At 48.7% G+C, this 27967-nt stretch overlaps 1 protein-coding gene across 1 annotated transcript; it reads right to left on the bottom strand.

Annotated features, from left to right (window-relative positions):
• Positions 1–95: 95 nt before the first annotated feature.
• LOC100925002 (allantoinase, mitochondrial-like) lies at positions 96–23158 on the bottom strand. The gene is made up of 12 exons (XM_023500864.2): positions 23072–23158; positions 19823–19981; positions 13415–13566; positions 10085–10199; positions 7807–7953; positions 6834–6879; positions 5328–5421; positions 4316–4502; positions 3440–3578; positions 2444–2616; positions 2066–2098; positions 96–1553 (listed from the first exon to the last, which is right to left on the bottom strand). The coding sequence occupies exons 2-12, from the start codon at positions 19967–19969 to the stop codon at positions 1395–1397; spliced, it is 1392 nt and encodes a 463-aa protein (XP_023356632.1). The 5' UTR covers positions 19970–19981; positions 23072–23158; the 3' UTR covers positions 96–1394.
• Positions 23159–27967: the final 4809 nt, after the last annotated feature.

Genomic DNA, 27967 nt, shown 5'->3' on the forward strand with positions numbered 1-27967 from the left:
CACTTCACCAGGGTTTGACCAGGGTGGGTCAGTTTGCATTTCTCAGAATCCCCCTCTTTGGGTCAGAAACGACTTTGGGGTCACCACTGATTCCAAGCCCAAAGCATGCTGACGGTAGCCGACCATCACTTACCTCTGCTGGCATCCCTCCATCCGCGGGGACTCAGTGCCCCTGGGCCCGTCCCATTTCCTGAATGCTGGGCTCTCCCTGGCACAGGGAACTCTGGGAGAGCAAGTCTCCCACCGCCCATGCAGGGCAAGGTTTCTGCAGTTCGTGCAGAAGGTCCCTAGGGTCCTGAGCTTTGCCCAGGGTCGCCCAGCAGCCCCGGGGGAGGATGGTCTGGAGGCCAATCCCCAGCCTCTGCCCGCCCTGCCTCTCAGTGCCCTCTGTGCTTGGAAATGTGAGCGGCTCGGGGCTCAGTGTCACAGCGCACCTGCAGGACTTGGCGGGGGCGCAATGGCCAGTGGCCGAATCCTCTCCCTAGAGGGGGGTGCCCCGGCTTAACCACCTCCCTGAAGGCCCCGGGGCCTTCCTGCTGTTCTCTCCTATAATCAAAAGCCCCTGAGCTCAGTCACCCAAAGTGTAAATGAAGAATCAGCCACAGCTTTCTGCAAAGGCCCTGAGATGCCGTCTGGTCCAAGCTCCTCACATCACACATGAGGAAACTGAGGCCCCAATGGGGGAAGGTCCCCTGGAAATGTGACCGAGCTGAGTTTCACTCCCAGAACCTCTAACCCCAATCTAACCTTCACCCCCTGGTACTTTGCTGCTTCTGCACATGCTCCAGGTGTCCCCATTCTGGGGGAATTTTCTCTTTTAACATGAGACAAAGCTAGTGGAATCTCTTGAGCTGTGGGACTGCGGGCGGCACTTGGGGGCAGAGGGAACTTTCTCGACGTCCCGGGCCCCAGGCCTTGGGAGTGTCCCCTTGGTGGTGACTCTCATCATCTCTGAGCCTGCCTGGAGACCCCAAGTAGCACGTCCCACCTGGCCCTCAGCCTGTGGCCCGCCTTGGGGGAGTTTTCGAATCTGTCCCAATGATCACACCGTCCCCTCTCCCCCTTTCCCTTCTGGCCAGCATGTCTAGAGTGTCAGGAGGTTGAGTCACGGCCAAGTGGCTGCTCTATTCTCTATGAATTCAGTCCAAAGCAACCCAGCGAGCATTTATTAATCGCCACAGTATACCAGGCGTGGATGACACAAAGAATAGAGCGAGCGTTTGCTCTCAGGGAGCTTCTTCTCCCAAGGCGTGAGGCCTGAGGAAGATCACGTACACAGGAAACTTGACTCACAATATACCAAGTACAAAGTTACATTTGCGAAGGGAGTGAGGCCGGAGGCACCAGCAGGGCTTCCTGGAGGAGGAGGCGCCTGTGCTGAGCCCTGGCAGCAGCTAGCAGATGCTGTCTCTCCCCCGGAGTTTATCATTTCCCACCAGAAGCAGATTCCCAAGTGGCGTCGGCGAGAACTCCCCATTCAGGTAAACCAGGTTGCCGCGGACCACGGTGGCGAAAACCTCTCCAAGAAGGCGAAAGCCCAGGTAGGGCGTCAGCTGCGAGTGAAATGAGACACCTGTGAAAAGGCCGCCTCCTCCCGGAGTTTCCCTCAGGCTCCTTCTGAAGGGCTGCTCTGGGGGCTCCCCGCTCCCGCCTCGGGACAATCGTGGGCCACGACCAGCCCGACTGTGGGCAAAGCGAGCTCCTGCTGTCCCCTGGCCCAGTCCGGCTGTATCCCTGCCTTGGAGAGCCCCACCCCAGGTGGAGGCTGCAGCGAGATGTAAGGGAGCCCTGGACAAAAAGGAGGGATGGCCTTCCTCCTTAGCTCTCAGGAGGTTCCCCCAACTCTCTGGCTCTGGATCCATCTTTCAAGCCTGACCCTCCACGACCAGAGAAACCCTGATAAGTTCCTTCCTGAGGTTCTGGGAAACCCAAGGGGAATCTCCCTTCCTTCCCTGGCTGGGAGCGGCAGCCCCTAAGTCCACTAGCCCCAAGCCCGGGGCTCCGGGTGGGAAACGCCCTCCCCGCCCGCCCCGAGGAGCCCCTGCTCCAAACCAAACCCCCCTACCTTGTTTTTGTGCTGAATCATCCTTTCATTGACCTGAAATGAAAGAACACACGTGTTCAGGCTACAATCTCCCAAGTTCTCCCATCTATCCTGGGGGTGGAGGGAGAAGGGTGGGGGGCCTGGGGCCTGCTCTGGGGCGCTTCTTGGGCTCCCTGTATTAACGTGAGTTCTCCCACCTCTCCGGGTCCCCTGTTTAGCTCCTACCTCTCAAGGCCCCGTATAAATGCGCCCCCTCCCTGGGCCTTGCAGCTTTCAGGCTCCCCCACCTCCCACTGGCCTCCGAGGGCCCGCTCTGACGGTTCTTCCCTCCCTCCCACAGTCTCCCTCTCTGGCCAGAATTGGAGCGTCTCTGGGGGGCACATCCTGGTCTTCATTCACCTCCAGCTCCTTGTCTGGATCCCAGATCACCAGGTCAGCATCGTGGCCCGGGCGCAGGGACCCCTTGTGTGTCTCCAGCCCGCTGAGTTTGGCTGGATTCGTGCACATAAACCTGACCACGTCAGGAAGGGCGAACCCTCTGAGTCTGGCCGAGGTCCAGAAAAGGGGGAGTCCTGCGGGCGGAGGAAGGGTCACAGCCAGGAGCACCCCCGTCTCCCACGTGGCACCAGACTAACCCACCCGACTAAGAGAGGGCTTCCCAGATGCACTTGGCTAAACAGGCCTTTGGCCAGAGCACCCTATGGCTCAATGGTGGCTGCTCTCAAAGAGATCCATTCAATTGGGGAGGGGGAGAGGGATAGCGCATGAAAACAAATGAGGAAATAGAAAAAAATCGAAAGCCATTTCCAAGAAAAGGAGACTAAGGTGGCTTCAGAAGGGGTTCTGTCTCGGATGGGAACAGAGAACAGCGCGGGGGGTACCAAGGGTAAAGAGTCTGCTTTTCCACTGACTTTGGCTGGGGAGAATGTCACTTGGGGAGATATTTTGTCTTCCAAAGATTTCCCTGGGAATTGTCACATCTACCAAAGGGAAGTTGAGGCTGTGTTGGGCCTGGCAGAGACTGCCACAAACTTGCCAATGTTCCCATCGCCGAGGGCAGCAGCGGGAGCCCGCCGCTGTTGGGGGCCCAGGTAGCAGCCGCCGGGAAGCCCAGAGTGGGGGCTCATAAGCCCCCTCCATCCCAGCGTGCTGGCTGAGCATGAAAGGAAGAGGTCCCGGGACGAGGGCCCCGCTCTGCATGCTTAGAGTGGAGACGTGGGAGGCCCATCCTCTTCCCCCATCTCACAGGTGGGAAAACAGGCCCAAAGTCGCCCCCTGCCCAGCACTGATCGTACAGCTCTTTTCAGTTCTGCCATCGTTCCCATCCCCACTGAGGCATCTGAGAAGCAGCCTCCCCTGCGGCTTCCACCAGGATGGGCTCCTGAGGGCTCTCACCGAACTGCAAGGAGGAAATGCCCCCCCAGGCCTGCAGGAAGTTGCCGCTGTCCAAGTGCTTCAGGTCTGCCGTGCAGGGCGAGTGGTCCGAGACCACCAGGTCAATGTCCCCCTTCTGGAGGGCCACCCACAGCTGATCCTGAGACAGAGACGCCTGGTTAGAATCCCCAGGAAGGGGAGGGAAGGTGGCGCTCTGGGAGGGAAAGGACCACTTTCTGACCCGTGGCTCCCTCAGGATGGAGGCTCTCTGGATTCTCCTCGCCAAGATTCGCCCCTTCCTGGAGCTGGGAGTGCCCCACAGGCACCTTACCTGGAGAGCAGCTCATGGGGGGCTCTCGTGAGCAGCTCAAGAAGGGCCCCCTGAGACAATTGCATAGATATTAAGGCAGACTCATTTCTGGCAGTTTTTTATGCTGGAGGGTTTTTAAAGCTCGTCCCCATATCATCTCACTTAATCGCTAACCCATCAGCCACAAGGATAAAGGCAGAAGCTGGGCTGATGGAGTGGATTTATCCGCATCCAAAAGGGCGTTAATATAATGCAGCGGATGCTTAGGGGAAAAGGCAGCGTGGTATGGGCCGGACAGGGACAAGAAATCTGGGCTGCCTCCGGCACCTGCTGGCTGTGGGTCCCAGAAGAGACTCCTTCAGCTCCTGAGGCTTTAGGCAACTTTCTAGGGCTCTGAGGTAAAGAAAAGAGACTCCCACGTCTGGGTCAAAGAGCTCTCTCCCAGGTGAGATCACAGCTCTGGTCCCTCTTCCCCTCTTCTTCTTCCCTCCTTCTCCTTCTCCTCCTCCTCCTCCTCCTCCTTCCTCTTCCCCTCCCTCTTCCCCTCCCCACTCTTTCCCCCTTGCTGGAAGGTCGCCACATGTCACCTGATTCTTCTTGCTCCTGATTGGGGGACAGCACTTGTACTGGGTGCTTCCAGGGGGCACCTCCGAAGCCTCCAGGGAGAGATAGTGATGGGTGGTCTCCACGGTGAGCGGTGCCCCCTCCCTCCTCGCCGCCTGGATGATTGGCAGGGCTTGGGCACTTGACAGGTGAACAATATGGCACCTCACCCTGTTACGGAGGGAAAGAGAGGGTGCCATAGATGTTCCTCCCAGCCCCTCTCCCTCCGTTAAGCGGCATGCTTCCTGCGGGCAGGGGCCCGTCCCCTCTCACTCCTCCAAGCTCAGCCGGGTGTGACTGGCAGCAGCCGTGGATTACCGTCGGCCTGTGGGAGAGGCTGGGACCGTCTCCAGGCGAGTTTTTGCATCTCTAGCACTAAGGACTGAGCTGAGTCTGGGCAATGAGCAACGTGCCTTTGTGCCAAACACTGAGGATGCAAAGAAGGGCCAGGGACAGCAGCACAGCCACAAAGAGACAAGGAGTCCGTGAGGCAAGTTGGAAAAAACTCCCAAAGAAACGGCGGGCTGGCCAACCCATCAGTCATGTCAGGTTGTGGGAGGTTGAGGCAAAGGAGTCCAAAGACTCCGTAATTCCCACTTAGCCTCCGCCTCATGGGTTCTGGAAAGTGGGACTCTTGGACTCAGTGTTTCTAGCGACCCTTTGAGTTCCAAGCCTATGACCTGTGAGCTCCCCTCTGACACCCCTGGGGCGAGGGCGGGTTTGTCAGTGAGGCTTGTTCCCACTTTGCCCATTCCTTGGTTTCCTTTCTTGGCTTGGGAGAGGGGAGGAAAAGGAAGCCGGGGACTCTGCCACCTTGTAGACGTCACCTTGTAGAACACTCGTTGCAAACACAGAGATGGAAGGTGGCGATGGGGGGGAGGGGGAGGGGGCATTCCCAGCTGCAGGAAAAGCTGGAGCTTCCCTGATACCCGCTCCCCCTTCCCCCTCCCCCCCTGACCAGTCCCTCCAGTGGTGGGACTGGGCTCTCCCACTTACTTATACTGGAGACACAGCTCACAGATGGTCCGGATGGCCTTGACCTCCATGGCGTCCGGGCGGGATGCTAAGAACGTGCTGTACTCCGAGGGTTCTGCACACAGAGAATGAAGGGAAAAACGGTCACGACCCTCAGGAGGATCGACACCCCAAGGCCCCGAGCTCAGGGATGCCTGTGGGAGCCAGGTGGCGCTGGGGAGGTTCGCCGTTTGTTTGGCTTCTGCGTGGAACTTTGTCCACAGACTCCGAGGCTGCCAGGTACGTTTCCTTGTTGGAGAGGCGGTTAGGGCTCCTAAATTCGGGTTCCAATCCAAAGCATTTCTTACTCTGTGGGGGGACCTTGAACAAAGTCATCTACAACGTGAATCCTATCTGGGAGAGGTTGGGGACTGGCCTGATGAGCCCCCAAGTCCCTTCCCAGTCTCAATCTATGCTCCGATCAATGCCACCTGGATCGGCCTGGATCCCAGAGTCCCGACCCCACAAGGCTCAGGAACAATCTGACTCTGTTTTGGGATGAGAGGGAAGGACCCACTTCTTCAACCATCCTGGACTTATCACCACTTACTTCTTTGTCTGCCCAGTGCCTAAAACACAGTCGGCCCCTAAACTTAATTAAAACATAAAAAACTGGAACGCCTCCCCCTGACCCTGGCCATCTAGTCCATTCTAGTCCATTCATTTTACAGATGAGGAGGCTGTGACCTGACATCCCTCAGGAAACAGGAGGAAGCATTTGAGCTTATGGCCTTTGGCTCCCGAGTCAAGGAGATTTACACGGCCCCCTCAAGAACTGCCTCACCAGGGCTGTGATTCGATTGGTGCAAAAATCGCCCCAGTAACACAGGTTGCATTCTCTTTTAGGGGATGGACTTCCGTGAGTTGCTCTGGACCAAATTGGGGACCCAGTCTTGGGGCGATGAGCCCCAACTTCAGGGCAGCCCGTCCTCAGACAGCAGAGACACCGACTATCCAAGGGCAGCTCTGAAGGCTTAACCTTCCAGAACTCGACCTCCAGATCCCAAGAGGGACTGGTGAGAGGAAGGGTTGGCCGGGATCCTTAACCTTCTTCTAAGCCAAGTACCCCATTGGCCGGGATGTGGAGGGTTACATGGATCCTCAGAAAAGTCGTTCAGCTCAGAAGCAAATCTTCTCTGCCTTTACTCCCCCATAACATGCAATGAATGTGTTTCCAGTGGAAACTCATGCAATGTCTTTTATGTTCGGCATTCGGCTTTGCAGCGACAGCTCCGTGATATGATTTGGTTCATTTTGATGATTCAAAGATGTCCTAGGTTTTTACTCTCACCACCAGCCAGAAGAAATCCCAAAGAAGGAAATAAACAAAGACCGGCTCCTCCTTCCTCCCTGGCCCCAATAATTTTAATTTCTCCCAAAGCAGTGATAACGGCAATTAATAATAATAATAAGAATACAGGAATAAAATAGAATGATGGTAAAATAACGCAAGTTAGCAGCAAAGAGAGCTTGGTCCCCGGGGCTTACCTCCGCCGACAGGTTTCCCCACGTCCAGCTCTTCCTCTGCGTGGAACTGTGGGACAGTGACCAGAGGACAGGACGTTAAAATGGGCTCTGGGCTCAGGGCTGGCGCTTTGTGTTTGTCTTTGCCTGGGAGGGGAGGGCTGGAAGGGACCTTGGGGGTCTTCTGACGCCGACCACCCTTGTGCGTCCGGGGGAGCTGCGCACTCTGCTGGTCTCCCAGGGACCCTGAGCCGGGACTCGCACGTCTCCCCCAATCCAGTCACCGGCCTCCTCACCGAATCCTTTCCAAATTTAGAGGCAGCCAGACGGTGGTTAAAGCACCAGACCTGTAGTCAGGAAAATCCAGCCTCACACACTTACTGGCTGCATGATCTTGGGCAAGTCCCTCAGCTCCCGTCTGCTTCCCTTTCCTAACTATAGAAGGGAGGTGAGAACAGCAGCTGTCTCCTAGGGCTGTTGTAGGAGATATTCATAAGGCACTTAGCCTGGTGCCTGGTATACAATAGGTGTTATATAAGTGCTTGCTATTATTATTACACAACCTATTGTGACCATACAGCTTTGCTGAGTTGGTGAATTTTAGACACTAACTTTCAATAATGCTGACTTTTAATAATGCTTTAGAAAATTTTATAGTCGGGGATGGCACAATGGATAGAGCACTGGCCCTGAAGTCAGGAGGACCCGAGTTCAAATCTGGTCTCAGACACTGAACACTTCTTAGCTGTGTGACCCAGAGCAAGTCACTTAACCCCAATTGCCTCAGCAATAAATAAATAAACAAATGAATAAATGAATGAATAAATAAAGAAACAAACACATAAATAAATACAATTTGGGATCTTGCAGTTCCTCCCATTTCTGGTCGATGGTGTTGAATGAGCAGATCCCACTGAGTGCATGGGTCACCCCCCCAGGCCCTAAGGAGGGAGAGAGCAGCAGGCAGCGAGGGGGGGGGGGGAGAGGGGGAACTCACCAGAAGCACACAGTCTGTTCCCTGCAGCTCCTTCATGGCCACGTGCAGATCCTGGACGCCGACATGGGGGAATTCTTTCACCCCGCTGTCAATCAGGAAGCATTTGAAGCCTGGCACGCCGGCCTCCATCATGGGTCTCAGGTCATTCTGAAAGAGACCCGAGAGACGAGAGCCTCAAGCCCCGGGCTTCCTGTCACAGCAAGAGCTCAACAGGGCAATGGCAGCTCAGGGCTCAGAGTCGGGCATGATGAAAACAAAGCCATGGACAGTGGACCCAGGGGCTCTGGAGAGGCCCTCCCGGCTCCAACACGGTGTAGCATCTGATCATGCGCTGTTTCCTGTTTCTGCAACGAGGAGCCTATGCAGGTCAGGGCTGGGGAACGAACACGAGGGGCTTTCTGGGCTTCCAAAATCTGCCATTTTCTCTGCTCCGTTCAGGCCAAGATTTGGAATAAGCATATGGTTCTTAGTCTTTTAACAGTCTACCAGACAACTTCAACAAAAGATGTTGTTATTTGCATAATAATACTAAGATGTTATTTGCCAGTGTTTTTTTTTTTTCCTTTTTTTTTTTTGCTGAGACAATTGGGGTTAAGTGACTTGCCCAGGATCACACAGCCAGGAAGTGCCAAGTGTCTGAGGTCAGATTTGAACTCGGGTCCTCCTGACTTCAGGGCTGGTGCTCTGTCCTCTGCGCCACCCGGCTGCCCTCTCCTTCCCTTTTTAACTGTCTATCTGTGTGAGGCAACCAAAACAACATATCTTGACAGATCGAATGCAGAAGAAATGAGAATCTAGCCGTCATCCCTTAAGCCAGACATTAGAGATATTTGTAAAACTATTAAAATAATGTTACTCTTTTCACTAATTTATGTTTTGTTTTGGTTAATATAGTTTTCATTAAAATGTTATTGGTGTGAGCATATAATTGATTGTTATTCTAAGTTAATATAATATATTATAATTAATTATGTTGTATTATTAATATTTTATAATTATATTAATAAATTAATACACAAATATATAAAATATATAAATATAAAACTAATAATAATATATAATAATAAAAGTAATAATTAGCAAATATTTTAAATTATATTAGTTTTAATCTCCAACATGATGAATATCAACAGATATGAGCTACCTAAACAAAAGCTCTTTGAAGTTCTCAATAATTTCTAAGGATATAGAAGGATCTTAGGACCAGAAAGTTTGAGAGCTGCTGCACTAAATCATAGGGGAAAGAATTTTTTGGCAGTCAGGATTTTTTCTTTCTTTATCTTGAAGATAGAAACCGTGTTTTTGTCTTGCTGTGCATCTTTCACAGTTAGCACAACGTTGGGTACACAGTAGGTGCTTAATTAATGCATGATCAATACTGGTCCAAGGTTGGAAGTTCTTAAGTCTGTGTCTCTGTGTGTGCACATGTGTGTATACATGCGTGTTTGGGATGGTTCCTTTGGCCACAATCTGGGGAAACTTATGGATCCCTTTTCAGAATAATGTTTTTAAAAGCATAAAATAAAATGCAGGATTATAAAAGAAATCAATTATCTTGAAATTCAGTTGTCAAAATGTAAAACGATAAAAACAAATTCATGGATTTAAGTTAAGAACTCTTGCTTGAGACTCCTGAAATCACATATTGTTGAGCTGCAGAAATTGTTGTTGTTGTTGTTATTAAAAACTTCCCGGATATCGTGCTGAGCCTGGGGTCAGGAGGACCCACACTCAAATCAGATCTCCGACACTTACTAGTCGTATGACCCTGGACAAGTCACTTAAAGGCCAATTGCCTCAAAACAACAGCAGGGAGGAAAAGGAAAAGTTGGTGGAGGCGTCTATGAGAAGAAGTGAAGTCGGGGCAGGGGATCCAGGGAGCCAAACCCGGTAGAATGGGAGCTTCGGGAGGGCCCGGGTTTGTAGTACTGGCACAAGTCCTGGCCTAGGACAAGAACTTAATGGACGTGTTGGTTGGTTGGACAGACATTTGGACTCCAGAGTCAGCTCCAGCCTGTCCCAGTGCCCCCTCCCAGAACCTTCCCCCTGAGATCCTCTCCCCACTGCACACCCTTGGTTCCTGCTTGGTTATCTGCTACCCCATCAGCGGGTAGGTTTCTGGAGGGGAAACTCCTGGCTTTGACTTCCTTTGTGTTGCTGGCACTGAGCATCCCCCCTGCTTTGGGGAAGAGGCTGTAACTGGCTGGTCTCCTCCAGGCTTTGTTCTGGGGGATTGGGGGGGACTGGACGTAAGAGGGCGAAGGGCGCAGTTACTCACAGCGTTCCCAGGGACCAGCCCGCCCCAGAAGGCCACGTCCACGTAGCACTGCCTCCTGGCCGCCCTGAGCTTGCTGTGGAAATTGTCCAAGGTGGTGGTCGGGGGCTGGCAGTTCCTGCAGAGGAGGAGAAATCGGTGAGGGGGCTTTCCTCCCCATGGTTGGGGGAGCTCTCTGCGGGGGGGATCCTCAGCGTGGAGAGTGTGGGGGTCCCGTGACCTCTGGGAGATGGGGCCTCCCTGTCATGCTGTGGGAGGGATGGAGGGAGAGGCTGAACAGGGAGAGGCTGAGGAGAACCCCTGGGCAAGGAGCATTTAAGGTCACAGCAAGGGGACCAACTGCAGGCGGGGCGTCCTCCTGCCCTCAGAGGAATCCCTGTGGGAAGTTTAGCAAACAAAGCTCTGGGTGCCCGTCTCCCATCAGAAGCTTCCCTGGAGGACGTCATGGCTCCAGGGACTGAGAGCGGGGCTTGGAATCGAGGTCCGTTTGCAGATCCCAGCTCTGACATGCAGTCCCTGCTGCTGCAGCTCCCTGGGCCTCAGTTTCCCCATCTGTAAAGTGCCAAGTGGACTGGGCAGCCTCTGAGACTGATGCTCCCCTAGGACCAGCGTCCAGCAGGAGAGGGCAGTGTTGGCTCACGCGTAGTTTCAGGAAGTCCCTGCGAGAGGGAGCTAAGAGCCAGATCCTGGGCAGGGCAGCTCCAAAGAGCAGCTGGGGAGGAGCTGCAGGCCCCTGGGGCAGGTTCGGGCAGAGTTTTGCCTTGAGATTTTATTGACCACAAAGCTCCAAAGCCCCAGATTAAAAGAGGGGGACTCTAAGGTGCTGCCTTCAATCCTAGCAGGTTCCATTCAGTTCGTTTTTCTGAGAAAATGCTGTTTTTCTCCAGCACACAAAAGCCAAAAAAAGAACTTCAGAAAAAGAAGGCAGCGCTGGATAAAAGCTTTTCTGGAGAACCAAGGGAAGAACAGTCTGTGTGTCTCTGTGTGAGTGTGTGTGCGAGTGTGTGAGTGTGTGTGCGAGTGTGTGTGAGTGTGTGTGTGTGTGTATATACAGAAGGACTTCATTCAGTGCAGCCCTGGTTATGCTGCCTGTGTAAAAGGAGGGGATTAGACTGAATTATCCAGGAGTGCCCAGGGCGGGGAGGGAAGGTCCATGGGATCCGTTTTCCAGGATCTGGAAGGCTGCCATATGCAAGGGATTGACCTTGCTCTGTTTGGTCTCGAGGCAGAACCTGGCGAAATGGAAGGGAGGAGATGGGGGATCCCAGAGAGGCAGATTTAGGCTTAATGAAAGGGAAGGAAAGGGAAAGCAATGAGGACCCCAGGACCTGGGCACCCAGACCTCACTGAGGGTTTCAAGCAGAGGCCGGACAGCCACTAATGGGATTGCCTTACAGGGGGTTCCTGGGCAGGTGGGAGCTGGACTAAGTAACCTTCAAGGCTCCTTTGAGCTTGGGATTCTGGGATGCTGGCTCATGGGGTTCTGCTGTACACCTGAGCTTCCTCCTCCCCCACCTCTCTTTCCCCACCCCTCCCCCTAATCCTTCCTCTCTCACTCCTCCCCACCTCTCCTCCTCATCCCTTTTCCCATCTCTCTTCTCCATCCCTCCTTCTCATCCTTCCTCTCCTATCCCTCCTCCTCATCCCTTTTCCCTACCCCTTCTCTCCATCCCTCCTCATCCTTCCTCTCCCACGCTTCTTCCCCATCCCTCCTCCCCATCCCTCCCCCAGCATACAGTGGCTAAGGAGCAGAATCACCTCAGGAACAGTGGCCACATACATTGGGCCTTAAAGCTCATAGGCTGGGGTGGTTGTTATGCTCGTTATTCCCATTTTACAGAGAAGGAACCTGCCTGAGATAAGGCAAGTGCCCTGCTCGGTCTGGTTCTACTCGCCTCCTGGCTGCCCTGACGGGACTCCCTCCTGTCCCAGGGAGCCTTCCCTGCTCTCCCTTTGAAGTTCTCTCCTTTGGGATTGAAGTCCCAAGCCTTGGAAGACTCCAGTAGCTCACCTGGGCCAACAGGGGGGCGCCCTTATTCAAGAAACTCTTTGGGATTCCTAAACCCCGCCGGGTTCTCCAGCCCAGGAGACGAGAAGCTTAGCCGGGCCGTGGAGGCCCCTGGCTCTGGGCCGAATCTCAAGCCAGGCCGTGGCCACGTAAAAGGCAGAAAGTCCCAGAACAGAGACCCCCCAAAGGGGAACAGAAATAGCATCTCGTCTCCTTGTCAACTCAAATGACAGGATGCCCCAGTGGGAAGCGGGAGCTCCCTAAGGAGAGATGAAAGTATAGAGATACATCGAGGTGTCCGCTTGCCTATGGCTGCCCAGGTTAGGGGACAGGAGGTTTCTTCCTCTGGGAGGAGGACTGGCCTGTACTGGGGGGCTGTGGGAGGCGCTGGTCCCCTCAGACCGAGGGTTTGCTCTCCCTACCACGAGTCACACATGAACCACAACAATCTGAGGCAGGAGAGAATTCCAAATGAGCAGTTTGTGCCTGGGTGTGAAATACGGCCCCAAATGGGCCCCGGGATTTCCTACTTTTACTGATTGTTCTCGCTAACTGGGTGCTAAATTTGGCGGCCACAAAGGAGCAAAGGCAGTGGGGACTGTCAGATTTTCTGTGCTCTGAGGCCGAGTGCCAGTCGCCGGTTCTAACTGAGCCAGAGCAGGGAGAGGGAGCTTGGACACTGACTCTCCATGGACCTAGAGAGCCCTTTCTTGTTACTGGAAGCTGATGGGCCTGGGAGCTTGGACACTGACTCTCCTTGGACTTATGTGAGACCTTATTTGTTACTGGAAGCTGATAGTCCTGGGTCATCCTGTCATGGAGATCCTAGAAAGAGGTGGTCTTTGGAGGCCATTTTGTCCAATCTCCTCCATTTAATTATATATATATATATATGTATGTGTTTATGTATTATGTAAATATATACATATATATGCAGACATACACATTATATATGACATATATATACAATATATGTGATATAAAGTATATATAACATGTATGAGCATGATGCAAATGATAGTTATTATCATCGTCATTATTCCAGATTCCTTATTGGTAAAATGAAGATTAGATCAGATGATTAGGTCCCTTCTGGCTCTAAATCTGCACAGCTGAACGCTCGTGGATGCTGGTAACCACAAAGAGAGCAGACAGGCTGGGGCTCCTGCGAATTGCTTGTGGGGGGTCTTTGGGGCGATGCTTCGGCCTGTAGCCCCCGACCCCTTTCTGAAGCCCATCCGCCTTCCTCCCATCCATGCTTGCGCCATCCCCAGGCCTGCACCATCCCCGTGCCCACCTTCCTCCCTGCCACTCTGGGCACTTACAGCGGCATGTCTACCAGGGTGGTGATGCCCCCGGCAGCGGCGGCCCTGGTCGCCGAGTGGAATCCCTCCCAGGCCGTGCGTCCCGGCTCGTTGATGTGCACATGAGAGTCTACGATGCCCGGCATGACCACCAGGTTACCAGCATCGAGCACCTGGAAAGGAGTGGGAGAGAGAGAAAGGCAAATCAAGGGAGGGGTGAGCCTTGATCCTGAATGGGAAACTGCCACAAGCAGGGAAGACCTGCCCCCGAGAAGGCACGGCCCTAGGAATTCGGGGTCATGGGCTCCAGTGGGGGATGACAGGAATCTGGGGGTGCTGGATCATAATCTCTTCAGAGAGCCTCAAGAAAGTGCCCCCTCTGTGCGTGCACTTCAAAAGTGGGCAGGTGGGCGGGCTCTTTGAGCAGACAAAATCCCCAGGAGGCTTGATCCTATTTCTAGGAGAAAAACAAGGCTGTGACTGCTCCTAAGATGCCCAAGTACAGATCAGAAAGAAACCGTCCTCTGGGCAGAGATGGAGCCCCACTGAACAGCCAGGGCCAAATTAATAATGGATTCCAGAAACCAAACTTGGTGGGGTTTGGGTGGAAGAAGAGGGGAAATCCTAAAAACAAAAACCAAAAATATAATTTAACTTTACTCTTAGGGATTTCTTGCATCTAATTTGACATTAGATCCTTACTGTTGTTTTTTTGGATTAGACTGTGTAAACATTTATTAAGTGACAAAGACCCTTACAAGGATTATGTTTCTTAGATGTTTTGATTATCCGATAGCCATGCAACATAGCCATGCAACGATGCTAAATGTTGAGGCAATCATGATTGAAAATTTATGTAAGAAACAACAACATTTCAATAGCAAAAAACTCCCCATCCTGCTCAAGTGATAAAAAGTCCATTGAGAGCAATGCTTCCTAATAAAAGGCCCATTAGAACTTTCCTCTCACTATATTGTACTTAAAATAATATTTCTAGGGCCTTATTGTTTGTGTACTTTGGGAACTACTGTTCCGTAAGCAGAGCCCACGGCCAGGATTGAGCCTGTACACACACGCTCACATACACACAAGCACATACATCCTTATGAAGTTGCTTAATAGAGAGACAAAATTAAATTAATATTGATTTCGTTTTAAGGAAGCTTATATACTTTTGAGACAACTGCAGATATCATGGCAGGATTAGAGGGTTGAGATTTAGAGCTGGCAGATCAAAAAGAGGGCATCTCATCCAATGCTTTCATTCGGCCACAGAAGGAACTTGACATGTTCAATCAAGATCACAAAGATGGAAACAGGAGCCCCATAACTCAAACCCAGTCCATCTGGTCCCAAACTTAGTATTCATTTTAAGTTTATCACTTTTTCCTTTTTCTAAAAAATTTATTTTGAATCTTAACATCATTTCCATATTTCCATATACAAGTATTTCCATATTTTCCTACATAAGTAACTACAGAAAAAAGAGGATTTTTCCATATAAAGCAACTTCAGAAAAAAGAGGATCATCTGTGTCATAGACAGTCCCTTTTTCATTCTAGATTAGTAGATAGTTGTTTTGTAGTCTTGCTTATCTCTGCCTCCTTTGGAACTGTTCTCTTTTGGATTTGTTTTCAATGGTTAATTCACAGGCTTTTCCCCAGACTTTCCTCCTCTCCATCCCAGAGTTTCATCTCCATTCTAGAGCTTTGCCTCCATCCCAGAGCTTCATCTCCATTCCAGAGCTTCATCTCCATCCTAGAGCTTCGTCTCCATCCCAGAGATTCGTCTCCATCACAGGATAATGGAGGATGTCCAGTTGAGAGTTGGCTCTTGGATTGGTGATTTTGACTCCAGGTCAATTTCTTACCTTTTATTTTGTGAAATAAGTCATGCTAATAAGAATGCTAACCAGGATAACAACAAAAGCTGGTAATTCTGCAGTATTTTTACCTTGCCAGAATGCTTTCCACACATTATCTCATTTGATGTAGAAGAGCATATTCTGGAAGCATTTTTATAAAAGTGCCTCTGTGTTCAAAGTCACATAAGAAGCACATTTTCTTTTCAAATGGAGACCTGGAGCTCCTCTGTGCCGAGGATAGTGGCTCTAACGGACAGGACCCTGGGCTAGGAGTAGGGATGTCCAGATGCTACCAAGTTCTGTCGCCTGCCGACTTTCTCCATGTTATAAAGAAGTCCTTCACAGCTCCTTCCATCTCTAGTCTATCTGTGATCTGACTCAAGCAGAGACCAGAGGAAATCTCACCTCTCTGTCCTGGACCATGCTTAGAAAGCAACAAACATAAGAATTAGGAAGACCCAAGTCCAAGATGCCAGGGACACTTTCTAGCTGTGGGAGGCTTTAAAATGAGGGCAATAACACCTATTGCAAGAGGCTTAGAAGAGAGAGTATATTTAGAGTGCTTTGTAAACATGAAACAAAGGTAACCCAGCTTGTCAGTGACCCTCTGAAACTCTGGTGTCCTGAACTAAACCCAGGGCTCTTGATCAGGTCTGACCTGAGCAGAGGGCAATGGGATGATCACCAAGTTCTTCCTGGAAATTCTGCCCTAGGGTGTGCTAGAGTCAGCTCACACTGACTCCGAGAGTCAGTTATTAAATTTTCAGTGTGATCACTGATGACTTGGACATCAGCAAACTATAAACCAGATCTTGATTTACAGTTTGCTGATTGTCTAGACTTCGGAAAGTGATGGAAATGTCGATTAAACTTAAAAGTATGTCCCGTGTACATTGAGAGGGGAGCCTCTCATTAAATTGAACTTTTACCAGTTCAGTCCGGCTATGCCGTTCGTTACATATGTTGTCCAAGATTGCATTGGCTTTTTCTCGTTGTCACATAACATTATGGACTCCTATTCGGCTAGTGTCCTTCTGGGACCCCTTTCCTGAACTCCTGGGTGGTCACAGCATGCCTGAGAGCCCCCTCTGTGAATGTGATATTTTTTAAAACCAGATTGTGTCTGTACCTTGATCCCTTTTGCCCACTTCTGATACATTACAGGCATTTAGGAAGTACTTGTTGGCTGATTGGTTTCATCTTATTCAGTGCAGCCAGTGCTCTAGCCTCTCCAGATCTTTTTGGATATTAACCATCATCTAATAGGTTAAGTGTTCTTCCCACTTTGTCTCATCTACAAATCTAAAACGCCTCCTCAAACTATGGTCTTCAAAAAAGCCTTCGGCAAGAAGACTGAACTACTCAGGGCTGAGCACAAGGGTCAATCAAGACCTGGAAACTTCCTTCCAAAGTCATTAAATTATGGGTGTAGTAGTGTCTTATGAGAGTTGTCTCTTTGGGTCTGGCCATTTCATTAATCCCACGCCCAAGTATTTGACCTGCCATTGAGTCCAAGACTCTCTACCTTTTATATGGGAACATCATGAAAGACTTTGTGATAGGATCCCCCTGTTAATATCCTTGTCCCCAAAGGAAATAAAGTTCATTTGGGATGATCTGGTGGCTGGTTCCTTGTGGTCACTATTTCCTTTTCTAGAATTTCATCAGCCACCCTTCTAATAATACCTTCTAAAATTTTGCCAAAAATCAACATCAACAAGACTTATGATAAGTCTCCATTTTCTTTCCTTTTCTAAAAATTGGGATAGTCTCTTTTCTTCTCCAAACCTGTGGCAACACCCCAGTTTTCCAGGATTTTTCAAAAATTGTTAAGCATGGTTCAATCATTATAACCTCTCTGTTTTTCAAGACCAGTGACCAGAGTTGAATTGGGCTAGGTGACCTGAGGACAGCTGGACGCTTTCCTATTCTCTCTTTACTTTTTGTCTATCAGCTCTCTATTAGTTATTTTGTAATGCCTTTTCAGTCCAAAGATCATTCTTCTTGGCAACAAAGGCAGAAAAGAAATAAGAGTTGAGCTACCCCATTGGGCCCCAGTAGCTCCACAATAACTTGTTTTGGACAGAGAGCTCAGTCCACAGCAGATACAACAAAATATAACCAAAGGATAATGAACTAGGTCAGCCTAATACCCTGGTGTGGAGTAAAACTCTGATAAGACTCGTGGATCTGACCTGAGTGAGCCTGGTACGAACCTGGCTCTCTGAGTCATGTCCATCAAGTACAACTGGCATCCTTCAAGTGCACGGCTGTGGAATTGTGTCTCCTAAGAGAGACCCTGGGTCCCAAAGAGAGATGTGCTTTAACGGATATTGGGGTTACCCTCAGACTCAAGGCTTTTCTTAGAGAAATCTTGGTCCTGTGTCTCAGCTACGCTCACTTTGAGAAGGGATCAAGTCTGTGAATAGCTATCAATCAATCAATATTTATTAAGCACCTACGACTACTAATATTTAGTAAGCCCTCAGGGAGCTTCCAATCTAACGGAGGACACAGCAAGCAAACAAAGCAAGCTATTTCCAAGAGAAATAGGAAAGGATTAGGATACTAGGTAGGTGATTTTTTTCATTCTACCACAGTGTCCAATTAAGGCTTATGAAGAACAGCCAAAAGAGAAGATCCACTGTCTCCTTGACATGTCTGCATATGTAGAATCCCAGCATCTCTGAGTTGGAAGATGTCCATCAAGCAAGCAAGCACCTACTATGTGCTTGCACTCTTCTAGACACTGGGACAGGTGACCTCCCTACAGCCCCCCCACCAGCTAGACTCTATCTCCCCTTTGCTTATATCCCTCCAATAAGGGGCAATCCGCTGCCTTCTAAAGCAACCCATTGCACTCATAGACAACTCCAGTTGGTGGGAAGTGTTTTCCTGGTGTTGAGACTCACACATCTCTTTGCATTACTCACACATCTTGGGTTGGTCCTAAGGGGCCAAACAGAGTGAGTTCAGTCTGGCGTGGTGGCTAATGGGCAGAAACTCCCTAAGCTTATCGTCTGTTTGACACTCAACACCTCCACATCCTTGCACAAGAACGAGGGGCTCTCTCCTAAGTGACTATAATGTAACCACTTTACTTGGGCACAGTGTGAAGGGGCAGGACAAGAGAGGAGAATTTGTAACTTCCCCTCCAGTGGGCATGAGAGCTGTGCCCAGGGGCGTTGCCCATGGGGATGAACAGAAAACTCCTAAGGGTTTTCCAAGCCCTAATACTGTGATCTTAGGAAATGTGTGAAATGAGAAACACATCATCCTTATTCTTTCTACTGCTGGAGTTTTGCCAAGAATGATTTCAGTGGACTTAGAAAGGATGCACTTGTATCCCAATACTTTTATTCAATTATTAAATACAGTTATTTTTATCAACTTGTACAATGATCCATAGAACACTAAAAATCAAAGAATAAAGAATGTCAGAATGGAACCATTTCTATATGAACTTCATCAAAAAAGATATAATGAGATGATGATAATAATAATATTGATTGGCTATTTTAGCTTCACAAATAATTAAAATAAAAAAATCACATTGTATGATGTTTGGTCCACTTGGGGATTACTTTTTCCTTAAGTAAGGAAAAGTGTTAAACAAATTAGAAACTAACCTACTGATGACGTTGGAAATTGTCTAATAGATCTAGTTATAGATCTCCTTTCCTTCCAAATTGACAAGTGGCTATTTGAGGATATGGGCAAGGCTTCTTTGCTTGTGGTATCTGAGTGAAGATGATTATGTCATAAAATTTTATTCTGAAAACAGTTTTAATCATAAAAGGTAGATTTCAAAGACTGGGATTATCAGCAAAGATTATGTATGGGAAGATAGATGGTATATATTCTTCATAAAATGTTTGTGTTCTATACAGACCTCAAAAGTCTTAGTGCAGTTTTTAAGCTATCAAAGCTTCAAAATGTACTGACTGTTGGGATGACAAATACAGATAGGTGGATATAGATTATATATATTATATATACACATATAGATTGTATATGCTATACATATGTTACATATGTATGTTTATATGTATAATATACAATATTATATGTGCATTATATTGTATAATACATATATGTGTATATTTATACAGATATAGATATGTAGACAGATATAGATACAGATACAGCAGATACAGATATAGATACAGATATAGAAATAGATATGGATACAGATACAGATATAGATATGGATATAGATACAGATATAGATATATGTAGGTCATGAAGGGAAGAGGAAAAAGTCTCTTGGGGATTTGGGGAGGTGGACAGACAGGTCAGCTCAGGTGAGCTGCTGGGGAAAAGTGGGGAGTGAATGGCAGGAATTTTAGGGAATAATCTGACACTTCAGGCCCTCATGTCTGAGTAAACCGTTCTGGCCGACAGATAAAGCTTTCCCCTCACAAATGTTTCCTCTCATTCAAAACTTGATTATTCCTTCATCTATTTATCTGACAAAACCCAAGGGCTGCCTCTGTCACCAGTTGCCTGCTAATGTTGCCCCCTGTACCCTTCCTGGGGCTAGGCGGGGCTGCCCTCCTACTTGCCTTTTCCCCCTGGCTCTGGACTCGGCTTCCAATGGGCAGGATCTGGGCGATCCGGCCCCCCACGATGACGATTTCGGCTGGGATGACGGCGTCATTTATCACCATCCGATTGCTTCTGACAACTGTGACCTGTGAGCCCACCTCCATCCCAGCTGGTTCCTAGAGAGAGGGGGGACAGAACGGGGGAGAACGCTGTCAAAAGCTGCGGCCAGACCCTTTAAACCCCGGCCACATTATCCCTTTGATCCCTCACATGGGCTCCAAGGAATAAAAATAAAGCCTCTTTCCTTATGTTTTCCCAGACTTGGTGGTAAATAAACAGCTCATATTTACACGTCCTTTGAAGTTTATGAAGCGCTTCACGAATGTTATCTCTACAACCACCCTGGGAGGTATTGTCTTAATGAGGAGGAGAGCGAAGGAAACAGCAGGGAAGTGACTTGCCCACAGTGACCCAGGGAGCCAGTGTCTGAGGTCCCACTGAAGCTCAGACCCTCCTGATCCCGAGTCCAGCTCCTCATCTCACCAGCTGCAGCTGCCTGGGAGCCTGACAAGAGCTAAGCCGGGGCTCGTTGCCTGGGGGCGGCGATGGGAGATGTGTGTCTATTTGGGGACTGGATGACAAAGTGGACAAAGGGCCATCCTCAGATCAAGAGACCCTAGATGAGTCACAGGCTGGCTGGGTGACTCTGGGCCAGTCACTTACTCCATCAGTGTCCAATGGATGTGCGTCCATTGAAGTACACTTTATTGTGAGACTTCTTCACACCAGGGTCCTCTCCTCCACCCCCATTCCCAGCCAAAGGCGGCTCAGATGGCCACTAGGAAGTTCCTTTACTCCTTTATTCCATCTTCTATTCTCTTCAGCCCCTCCTCTGGTCAGTCCCTACCAAATGGGTGAGTTCCAAAGACCCTAAAGGCAGCTGTCTTGCCTCATAGGTGAGCAGCACTCGGGAGCCTATTCCTTGTCCCCATCCTTCTTCACAGAGAAGGGATCCGAAGGTCAGGGAAGATGGCCCTTGCCCGGATCACCCAGAGAGTCCCTGGGGAAGCCGGCATTTGGCCTCCACACTCTTTCCAGGATGCCCCGTTGTGTTCCACCCAGGGACAAACAAAATCCATGGGAAGGGCTGGGTGCCCCTAAGTAGCCAGCCCTTTCTCTGGGGGCTCCTGTCCTTCCAGGAGCATTTCCTAGCTAAAAGAAACCTAAGTGTCTGCAGTACTTAGCACAAAGCCTGGCAGACGGTAAGTGCTTAATAAAATGTACTGACATATTCTTTTAAATACAGGCAGTGGGGGAAAAGGCAGTGCCAACTGCCAGATTTCAAAACCGGCGTGGAAAACTCAATGACAAGCTTTTGTTCGGTTGGGTCTGACTCTTTGTGACCCCCTTTGGGGTTTTCTTGGCAAAGAGACAGGGGTGCCTTGCCATTTCTTTCTCCAGCTTGTTTTACAGATGGGGAAACTGAGGCAAACAAGGTGAAGTCGCACAGCCAGCAAGGCCATATTTGAACTCAGGCTTTTCTGACTCCTAAGAGCATCCTATCCCCTGTGCTCCCTAGCTGTCCTTCAGTGTAGTGCTAGATAATCACAAATGAGGGGGTCTCATTGGATCTTTGCTAAGAATGGGTCTCCCCAGCAGGCCCAGGCTGGAGATCCTCACATCCTGCCTCCTCTCTGGTGAGCCCTCCACCTTATGGATGCACAGACAGCTGGAAATTGAGGCAGAGTGGGGAAAACCAAGCAGCCCAGGAACAAGACATTTGTGACTTCAGAGGAAATGGTTATTTCCAATGTGTGTGTTTGTGGGGGGGGGGAGCTCGTTTTCTGCTTGTACAGGTGAAAACAAGGGATTGTGAAGTTCCAAGATCCCCAGATCTATGAACCCATGATTCTCGATGCCTCCAGGTTATTTCCTGGAGGGAGTGGGCATGAGACTTGAAGGATGAGAAGACAGAAGGGAAGAGAAGAAAGAGAGAAAGAAGAGGAGAGCAGTTAAGAGGGAGAAATAAGAGAGGATTAAAAATAGGGAGAGGAGCATCATGGGAAGAGAAGGAAAAGGGGTTTGGAGGGGAGGGTAGCAGTCTAGATCTAAGCAGCCCTGCCTTTTCTCGTGGCACTACTTCTCCTGGGACCTGAGGACAAGTGATATGAACTCATTTTCCATCCCTCCGAGTTTCCCCCTCATAAAATGGGGGCAGTGGTTCTGGGCTGTATCCCTCAAGCCATTACTGCTGCGAAGATAGGAAGCTTGGGGAAGGAAGGCGGTGGAAATAGGAACTATGACAGGAGGAGACGAGGTGGGTGGGTAATGACAGATTGCATTTCTTTAGGGCTTCAAGGTTTAGAAAACACTTTCCCTGACCTTGGAGGCAGGCAGGCAGGCAGGGTAATGATTTTTTTGGTTTGACTCAAATATGGGATTTAAACGGCATGGGGGAAGGGGAAGCTAGATGGGGAAACTCCACAAACACAATTAATCCAGCAAGCCCAGGATGTCACCAAGTCCAGCTCCCTTACAATCTAGGAAACTGAGTCCTTGAGGAGGACTTAGGGACTCAGGGAAGGTGAGGTTGACTATGAGCTCCTCGGGGGACCCCACAAAGATGAGGTTTGCAAACCAAATAGACCCTGCGAGGGCTCCCCCCTTTCCTACTCTGACTTTCTGACCTGGATTGCAAGCCCTCTTGGGGGCAGGTGAGAAGCAGGGCACTGCAGGGAACATGGGGGCTCACCCCTCAACCCTTCCCCAAAGCTTTGGGGTTAGTCAGTAGCTGGGATCTTCTAAACCCAAACAAAGAGGTTCATAAAGGGATTGTAAGCAGATCTGGGGGAGATGCAGAAGACCATGCACTGCCCCCCAGTGATTAATGGAGGTAGACTGGGAGACTCTCCCTTCCATTTTTTCTTTAGCGTTTCCTTGTCTTTGCAAAGCTCTTTACAAACGTTATCTCAGCTGCTCTTTTCCACAGCCCTCCCAAGTTGGGTCCTACAGCAATGCTCCATCTCCACGTGGAAACTGAGGCAGGCTCAGTGTCTTGTCTGAAATGGGATTCAAAGTCAGCTCCTTCTGACCTCAAGTTCAAGACTTGAGACGGGGGCAATGATGGGATAAAAACCCAGCCCCCGCTCTGGGCTCACATGGCCCCCCTGGCCGGGCTCAGGCACCTGTCCCAGAAGTCCTCAGCCCCGGGCATCCTCTCAGGACTGGCTCTGGCTCCCCTGGGGAGGATGTGGCGCAGCACTCACCTCTGAGCACACTGGCTGCTGCTCGAGGGTCTGCAAGGTCCAGCTCTCACCGTCTCCGCTTCCCTTCTTCCCTCCTTTTCTCTTCCTTTTATTTCAAGTCAAGCCCCTCCCCCAGGGGCTCAGGTGGGGGTGGGATCTCCTGGCATTTCCAACCGAGCTTTCACCCTGGCAGAGTGCCTGGCATTGTGGGCAAATGCTGGGCAGAGTCTGACTTTCATCTTCTCTCCCCCGTGCCCCCATCCTTCTCCCCGCTGGCTCACAAAGCCAAGGGAGAAAAATAAACATTCCTGGTTTGTTTTTCAGCCGGTTCCTGTCTATCAACAACTCAATACTATTTGCAAGACCTGGAGGGAGGCTGGCTCCGTCTCTAGACCTCGGGCTCTCTCTTTTGAGCCGCTGATAGAGTTGGACTGGAGAGACCCTTCTAGTCTGGCTTTTTCCAAGGCTGTGCAGCTTCAGGCAGATCCTCTGCCCTTTCTGAGCCACTGCTTCCTCAGCTGTAAAATGGCAGGATCGAGTGAGAACATTTTCAGATCCTTTTACTCTAAATCCTGGGATTTTATGATCTGATATCTTGACTCAAATGTCAACTCCTCCCCTGACTCAACCTCCCATGGTGCCATATTTTAGGGTCATGGGGGCCTTGGAAGTCACCCAGCTTCTCCAGCATCCTCATTTATGAGAAGGAAATGGGTGTCCAGATTAGCACCATGCTATCAGAAATCTAGGCTAATGAGTTCATTTAATTTCATTTGAAAATTCCATTTTGTTTTATTTTTACTTCCAAATTCTCCCCCTTTCCCATCCCTTCTTCTTCTTCCTCCCCTCTCCACCCCATTGAACTCTTTTATTTTATGGAAGAAGAAGCTGAAGTCAAAAGAATGATCTCAGATTGTAGATTTGGGTATGGAAGGATGAAGCCATCTAGCCCAAGCTTCTTATTCCATAGATGAGAAAAAACGAGACTTTGAGAACTTAAGTGATTTGGCCGAGAATACTCAGGTGGTGACAGCTGGTAGAATTCGAAATCAGGTTCTCTGAAGCCAGAGCCAGGGAGGTAGTCCACTCGATTATTCATGTAACATTAGGTAGAGTAACTCTTTAGATTGTAAACTTCATGAGGACAGGTTTGGGGTGGCCCATTAACTTTGTCTCAATCCTGGTATCCAGTGTGCTGCTTGGCATACAATGGGTGCTTAATAAATGTTTGTGAGATGAATGAATGAATGAACAGAGGCATGAAGAAAAAATCAGCATTACCCATGATTGTTCATAAGCTTGTTGATCAGCAGTGGGGTAATTTCTGTGTGGCAAATCTGCTACAAATGCAAGGATCAATCAATCAGAGTCTCTACCCAGAACCCTTCAGGAAATTGCCAAAGGCTTTAAAATCAACCCAGGAAACACCCTCTCTGATTTCTTTTCATTCCTTGTCAATATTTTCCCAGAGTTCAGTCTAAGAAAGACAGACAGAGATAGGTTGTATCTGTGGGTTTATTCCTCTGAAGGACATATATACATGGGAGCACAGCATTGCTCTTAGAGATGGGGAAACCGAGGACCAACATCACATGGGTAGGGATGGATCAGCCCTGATTTCCTCAGAAACACATCTTAAGAACTGAAGGCAATCTTAAAGGCCACATAATCCAGCTCCTCGTGTTACATTGGAGGAAACTGAAGGTCACAGAGGACAAGTATCTTAAACAAAATTAAATAGACATTGAGGGGGCAACCATTTTCATCTCTCCAGTGAAGAAAGAAATAGAACATAAATTTCAAAGATCCTGTGTGGAGCCTTGTTGAATTTCTCCGGGGGAGGGAGGGAGCAAAGGGAGGTTGGCTCTGATGCCCTTATTTTCAGCCCTAAATTGGAGATACTTGGTTCATTCACTGGCCATCTCCCTCATGCAGTCTTCCATGATTGCCTGATGGCTAGTGTCTCCTCAGATGAGCTCATAATTGCTTGATCTAGCTGTACAGAAGAATGTAAGCCGGACCACAGAAACTTTTGTCTCTGTTCTTGTTATTAATCCCGGCATCTGGCACAGATCTGTGCATTTTTTCCTATCTGCACTTAGGATTTCACGTCCAATGTGGACATTTCCTCTAATGTTACAGACTGGCATCTTCTTGGTAGCCGAGAGTTTAAAGACCAACTTAGAACACCAAGAAATTAAGTAACTTGTCTGGCCCATGTCACGCAGCTGGTATTTGGTAGAGGGACTTGACCTAGGGCTTCAAGGCTGATCTTCTGCTCACTATCCCGGTCTCTGTATGCTGAAATTCTGGAAGGACTTGTGCAAGAGCAGTGCTCGTGAATTAGACAAAAAGGGTTTGCAATCTGTGCCACTGGAGGGAATGCCCCAGCACTGAGATGCCAGTTCCAACAGGGTAGTAGAGCCATAGAAAACCAGTTACCATTAGTTTTTTAGCACCTTCCATTTACAAACATGATATCCTAAAAAACAACAATAAAAATGGAGTTCTTCTATCTAAACAAAGGCATTGGGGAAACTTTAAAGCCTCCTGGGTAGTAGAGAACAGCCTCAGAAATGCATCTACCCAAAGACCATCCAAGAGGGAGTGAGTCACGGTCTGTAGGTCAGCTTGCCCACGGAGGAGAAGCAGTTGAGGGATCTTGGATGGATCCAACTCAAAATGGGCTCCAATGTGAAGACAATCTTTGGCTGGACCTCCCAGAATAGAAAAGGGCAGGCTGAGTGTTTTAAGTTGTAACCGGACAGAAGCAACATGAGCCATGTTAAAAATTAAATTATCCAATCTTGTTTGGGTCTGGTTTAAAGGTCACCATAGTGAGTGCCTTCTAGAGTTGGGTCAGGGAGAAGGAAACAATTAGGATAAGAAGAGAAGAGAGTAACAAGGGTCAGGCATAGTTGAATTGGGATTGGACCTGTGCTTTCTTAGACTTTGAAACATCTAATTATACTCACAAATTTTCAGAAGTTGTAAGTAATGTCTGTCTTCTTTAAAATTTTTTTTAGTTAACAAGGATCTATTTTCCCTTTTACTCTCATCTACTTCATCCCCATCTCATTGGGAAAAGAATTATAAATTCTTATTATAAACATATTAGAAGTCATTTGATTTCACCTGTATTCGGAGCTATAACTAGGGAAGAGTGAGTAGGACTTTGTCATCAGGCACTGCCAAAATTTGCAGTATTTGAAACAGCAGAACAACATCAGAACTTACCATCTAAATAGCAAGAAAAAAATGGATCAAATGGAAGCCTGTCTCACCTGCCCACCATGGCAGCTTCCCCTGGAATGTCCCCATAAGAGTGTACAAAGATTTCTACTTCCAGGATCCACTCCCCAAGCACCAGATATTCTTGCAGAGTCATAGATTCAGAACTGGAAGAAATCTCAGCAGTGATGGGATCCTGTCTCAACTGTCAGGAAGAAACTGAAACCTATGGAGAAATCTTATGGAAATCTCTATGGAGATTAAAGGAAAGTTACATAAAGTCGCAATGAAGATTTGAATCCGGGGCCCTGACTGCTGAGTGAGTACTTTTCTCACTACCCCTACCATGCTTGGTGAGACTTGCTTGCAGCTCATTAATTCTTACTTAAAACTGCCCATACCTAATCAAAACTCCATTGCATTTGGAACTATGGCCAAAGAGCCATCAAATTGTGCATACCCTTTGACCCAGCAGTGTTTCTACTGGGCTTGTACCCCAAAGAGATGCTAAAGGAGAAAAAGGGACCCAAATATGCAAAAATGTTTGTGACAGCCCTTTGTGTAGTGGCAAGAAATTGGAAACCAAGTGGATGCCCATCAGTGGGGAATGGCTGAATAAGTTATGGTCTCTAAGTGCTATGGAATATTATTGTTCTATATGAAATTATCAGCAGGAGGATTTCAGAAAAGTCTGGAGGGACTTACAGGAACTGATGCTGAGAGAAATGAGCAGAACCAGGAGATCACTGTACAAGGCAACAGCAAGATTTTACAATCAATTCTGATGGACATGGCTCTTTTCAACAATGAGAGGATTCAGACGAGCTCCAATTGTCTTGGGATGGAGAGAGCCATCTGCACCCAGAGAGAGCACTGTGGGGACTGAGTGTGGACCGCAATGTAATGTTTTCACTCTTTTTGTTGTTGTTTGCTTGCATTTTGTTTTCTCATTTTTTCCCTTTTTGATCTGACTTTTCTTGTGCAGCAAAACAATTGTGGAGATACATATAGAAGAATTACATACATATTGTTCATATGTTAGATTACTTGCTGTCTGGGGGAAGGGGTAGGGAAAGGGAGGGAAAAATTAGAACACAAGGTTTTGTAAGAGTGAATGTTGAAAATTATCCATGTATATAGTTGGATAATAAAAAGCTTTAATTTAAAAAATCTCCATTGCAAAACATGCCCAACAAGGCATACTGAAGTCTTTGTTCAATGCTCTCCAAGGAGACAGCTCACCCATTCTTCTTTGGACCCCATTTACTAAGAAGGATTTATGTGTTTATATAAAGTCAAAATGTGTGTCCTTCCAGTTTCTGTTTTCCCAAGGTACATTAACTTAATCCCTCTTACATGTGATAGCCTTTAAGTACCTAAGAGCATATCATGTTTCTTGTCTTCTTCAAGCTAAACATCCTTCTTTCCCTCCATCACTCACAGGGAGCCAGTTCAAAGTCTTTTACTCTCTTGGTTGTCCTGCTCTGGACATCTTTCAGCTGTTCAAGGTCCTTTCTACTGTGCAGCAGCCAGGACTGAGCCCATCACTTCAGAAGCAGGCTGGCGAGGGCAGAGCACCAGAGGGCAATCACCTTCCTAGGCTTGGATGGTCTGCCTTTCCTAATGGCTCCCTCCCTCAAGATCCCATTAATCCATTCCACTCCGGGGCTATGCTAATTTTAAGGA

Source organism: Sarcophilus harrisii, chromosome 3 (assembly GCF_902635505.1).
Source record: "Sarcophilus harrisii chromosome 3, mSarHar1.11, whole genome shotgun sequence".
NCBI lineage: Eukaryota > Metazoa > Chordata > Mammalia > Dasyuromorphia > Dasyuridae > Sarcophilus > Sarcophilus harrisii.